This window comes from Vespa mandarinia, chromosome 4 (genome assembly GCF_050613455.1).
Source record: "Vespa mandarinia isolate Hongniang chromosome 4, ASM5061345v1, whole genome shotgun sequence".
NCBI classification, from domain to species: Eukaryota; Metazoa; Arthropoda; class Insecta; order Hymenoptera; family Vespidae; genus Vespa; species Vespa mandarinia.
The window spans coordinates 3,492,501-3,497,500 of NC_140813.1; the positions used below are offsets into that span (position 1 = coordinate 3,492,501).

Genomic DNA, 5,000 nt, shown 5'->3' on the forward strand with positions numbered 1-5,000 from the left:
AAGGTTTATAACGATGAATACGATTCATAAACATTTATAGCACTGTGACCCACTTTGCAAATGTTACGTACATCGTCAAGTCGTGTTAACCATTATCTCGTGCTCCCTCATATAATCGTTTATACGTATGTGTATATATATATATATATATATATATATATATATAAAATGTGTGTGTGTGTGTGTGTGTGTGTGTGTGTGTGTGTGTAATGTGAGAAAGAGATAAAGAAAAAGAAAAAAAGTAAAATCTTATAACATAATTATTATTTTCTTTTTTCTTTTCTTCTCTTTCTTCGTTATTATATCTTATTTGAATTAATATATAATATTATTTTTGAAATTTATTTATTTACTTTTTTTTCTTTTTTCTTTTTCTATTTTTCTTCTTTTTTTTTTCTTTTCTCTTTTTTTATTTTTTTTTCTTTTCCTAATACGCAAATAATTCATATTTTCTTCGTGATATAATGTGTCGATACGATATTGGAGTCTTTTATACGGTATATTTATATTTGTGTGTATATGGTAGTATAACAACGAACGAGTACAATGACAAAAAATAGAAAGAAAGAAAGAAAGAGGGGAAAAAAAAGAGAGAAAATAAAGAAAGACATCAAAAAATGAACGCGTGCAGTTCGATGAAACAAAAATAGGTTGTTTCATTGGTGTCGTTCGAATGGCATATATTGTGAAAAAAAGTATTAGATAGATACATATGTGTATATGTACCCACACACACATATACATGTATATATATATATTTATATAAATATATATATGTATATATAGCTACTTCGCGCTATGAAAAAGAATATACAATTTGATAGGAAATATTTGCTTTACGAAAAAAAGTGCGATCGGTGGTTTCGATGGCATATTATGTATTTTTACTTTCTTTCTTTTTCTATTTCTTTTTTTTCTTTTTTTTGTTTTTATTTTCCTTTTTCCTCCCTTCTTCCCCTTTCTCTCTTCGTACCGTTCGTATTATTTTTATTCTCGCCCCGTGTATCCTTGTGTGTTCCTTGCCAAAAAAAAAAAAAAAAATAAAAAAAAAATGAAAGAAACGAAAAATGGAAAAAAAAAGAAAGAAAAACTATGGAAAATCCTGAATTCAAAAGTCAAACGCGACACGTTGCTTATCGGGATATTGAAAAATAAATTGGACACTCATGCGATATCGTCGTTGATATACTTATTTGTCTGTGTGTGTGTATATATATATATATATATATATATATACATTTACACAACACTATATATATATATATATATATACACATGTATATATACAAGTATTTTTATGTTCATACATATTTATACTTATTTATACGTATTTTATCCGAATAGATAGAGAAACGAATTTTGTATTCCGTGATTTTCGGTGAAACGGAATAGATTTTGGCCAACTCGCATAAAACGTTTTGTGCCAGTTTTGTGTCTGTTACCGTTTTGTGTTCATTCGTTCGTGCTTTCACGTTCGTTCGAGGGAAAACGTTGCTCATAGGAACGATAAATATATCCATCTAGTTCGCGCACGTGCCTGAGTGGGTGGGTGGTGGTGGTGGTGGTGGTGGTGGTGGTGGTGGTTTAGTGGTGAAAGTGTTAGTAGTAGTGATAGTAGTAACGATACTAGTGGTAGTAGTGGTTGTTGATAATAGTGGTGATGGTAGTGGTAGTGGTAGTGGTGGTGGTGGTGGTGGTGGTGGTGCTGGTAATAGTGGGATATTGTCAGTAGTGGTGGTTGAGCAAGCTGGAAAACATCTTGACTTTTCGTCTTTCGTGGGCGAATTTCATTCTAATGCGTTCAATCTTTCTCTCTCTCTCTCTCTCTTTCACTCTTCGTAGAAATCACTTTAATCTGATTACGTTAGCGTGTATTTTCTCCTTCTCTCCTCTCCCAAACTCTCCATCCACCTACTCACCCCCTTCATCCACCCGCCTACCTTTTCTTAATCTTAACACATGCATCCGTTTATATAGTTAGTACACGTTATCGTTCATTTCGTATTACACGATCTTGATTATAATTTCTTAAATAACTGATTCGTTACGTATGTATGCACGATATGTATATATATATATATATATATATATATATACGTTTTCTTTTCTTTCTTTCTTCTTTTTTTTGATTATAAAATAATACATGGAAATTTCTAAGGGATATTTTTTCTTCTTAAGATGCATACGTTTATAGTACTTGTTTATTTATCGTTCGTTCGCGTATTATATGTTTGTATTGTAATTTCTTTAAACATTGATTATATAATTTCTTTTTTCTCTTTTTTCTTTTCCTTCTTTTTTTTTTTTGATTATATTATAAGATAGATTATATTAAAAAATTTGAATGTGTGTGTGTGTGTGTGTGTGTGTATATATATATTTGTTTGTAGTTTATTTTAACGTTTGCATTTGCCAAATGTTTTTTTTTTTGTTTTCTTTTTCTTCTTTCTTCTTCTTTGTTACTATTATTATTATTATTATTATTATTTACAATGATAAAAAATATGTTGAAATGATTGTATGAATCGTCGTATAATTATTTATTGTATTACTCGTCAGACACTTTATTGTACGTGTGTATATTTAATATTAATAATAATTATATATAATATAAAATATACATGGATAAATGATTTTATATTAATTTTATACAATACTTTTTTTTCTTTTTCTTTTTCTATTTTTAAGAGACCATTAACAGATATTAATTAGAACGGTGGGGAAAGGAATTTGAGAAGTTTTGAAACATAACAGAAAAAAAGAAAGAAAGAAAGAAAGAAAGAAAATGAAAAAAAAAATGTAGAAAAAAGAAAGAAATAAGTCATAGACAGAGAGAGAGAGAGAGAGAAGGGGGGGGGAGAAAGAGAAAGAGAGAGGGAAGAAAATAAGACGAAATTATTTGAATTTTGCAGAGGATGCCTGACGGAGTCGGCGTCGGAGTTGGATCTCGCGTGGTCTGGTTACGTGGAAACGGTCGAGAGGCTCGTCGTAGCGGTCGACGGTCGTAACGATCCTTTGGGTCTGAATGCCGAGAGGGCCGTCAGACAATTGGACACCCGCATTTCGGACGCCATTATGCACGCGATGGGGAACAGCCGGGCTCTCGAGGAGAAGGTGAGTCTTTTGCCGAAAGCATTCCGATATACATACGTATCGCAACAGAGAGAAAGAGAGAAAGAGAAAGAGATAGTCATTCTATCTCCGTCGAGATAGAAGAGAGAGAGAGAGAAAGAGAGAAACGGAGATAGAATGACTATCTCTCTCTCTCTCTCTCTTTCTCTTTTTCTCTCTGTCTTTCGTAGCGCATACATTATTTATATCTATTTTATGCGTTCGCATAATGCATCGGACAAACGCTTTTCTCTCTCGATTCAAATATTTAGTTATACTTAATCGCATATATATATTTAATTAATTTATTGCATGAATGAGAAAAAGAAAAATTAAAAAAAAAAAGAGAGAAAAAAAGGAAAAGAAGAAAATAAAAGATAAAGGAAAAAGGAAAATATCGTCGTGAGAATAATTTTGAATGATTATCTCGAATTGTGATCGAGCAACTTTTACGGACAATTATTTTTTTCTTCCTTTTCTTTCGAAGGTACAAGGGTCGAAAAAGAAAATAACATTGCAATTTCGTTCCATAATGTCTTACCAATATTTAGTATATAATATATACGATAGTATGTATACATATATATATTTACGATATAAACGAACGTTTCTTCTCTTTTTAAAATGATGATTAAATACTTAATATTTTATGTATATATATATATATATATATATATATATATATATTCTCTCTTTACATATATATATATATATTTATATATATATATATATATATGTATGTCGTTTATTTTATCGTTAATTAATTGCTAATTTTAATCGATTAAGAAAAGGAATAAAATGAAATGGAAAGAGAGAATGAAAAAAAAAAGAAAAAAATAAAAATATCGTCGATATGAGAATATCTTTAATTCCACGAGTTTATCGTTAAGTTTTTTTCTTTTTCTTTTCTTTTTTGTTTTTTTTTGTTTTTTTGTTTTTTTGTTTTTTTTTTTTAACTTGAGAACGTGTACAAGAGTCGAAAAGAAGGATCGCTGATTATTGATCTATAATAATTTTCATGTACATTATACAGGATCGATCGTATATAATTTTGATTTTTATAAAAGTATTGTTTGTTCTACAAACATTTGTTGTTATATTAAAATTCGTGTTTATCCTACATGCGTATATGTATTTAATTATATTTCGTATATATTTTTATATTACGAAATGCAGATAGGTAAACAATTTGACGGATACTGTTATTCTAATAAAATAAATATTATTATTATTATTATTATTATTATTATTATTATAATTATTATATAATAACAATAATAATATTTATTAAACATTTTATAAAAGAAATTTTATCCGATAATTATTAATTATATCTTATCGAATAAAAAAAAAAGAAAAAACAAATAAAACTAATTACAACCATACACTTATATATATATATATATATTTTAATCGATTGAAAGATATTCTGTGTAATAAATTATATACTTATAATGACGATTCATATGTCGTCATATAGAAATAATATACGATGGGAATGGACGATAGATTTTTTTTTTTTCTTCGAATTTATTCGCGATTCGTCGATTTGTCGAGTACGAACGAACGATTTCTGTCTAATCGCTTGTTAAGAAAAACTTTTTTCGCATCGATGAATCGAGAAAGAGAGAGAGAGAGAGAGAGAGAGAGAGAGAGAGAGAGAGAGAGGGAGAGGAAACGAAACGAAACGAACGAAATTCGGTCCCGACGAGTTTTGCAGGAGTTTCTGTTCGAGACGAAAACTCCGAACCAACGAACGATTCCAGACGATTTCGTCGAGAGCTCCCATCGTCCTCCTACCGAATTCCATTCGATTCTTTTGTACGACTCTGGGACTCTCCTTTCTCTATTTCTCTTATTCTTATTCGAAAGTTTTTACCTGCTGGGAA

General features: G+C 29.6%; 1 protein-coding gene across 2 annotated transcripts in view; it reads left to right on the forward strand.

The window, feature by feature from the left end:
* dally (division abnormally delayed protein) overlaps nucleotides 1-5,000 on the forward strand; it is a 130,767-nt gene that overhangs the window by 53,284 nt on the left and 72,483 nt on the right. For both annotated transcript variants that reach the window (XM_035876000.2, XM_085656728.1), the window contains one exon: nucleotides 2,913-3,114. In XM_035876000.2, coding sequence (XP_035731893.2) covers nucleotides 2,913-3,114 — 202 coding nt within the window. The remainder of the gene's footprint in view (nucleotides 1-2,912; nucleotides 3,115-5,000) is intronic.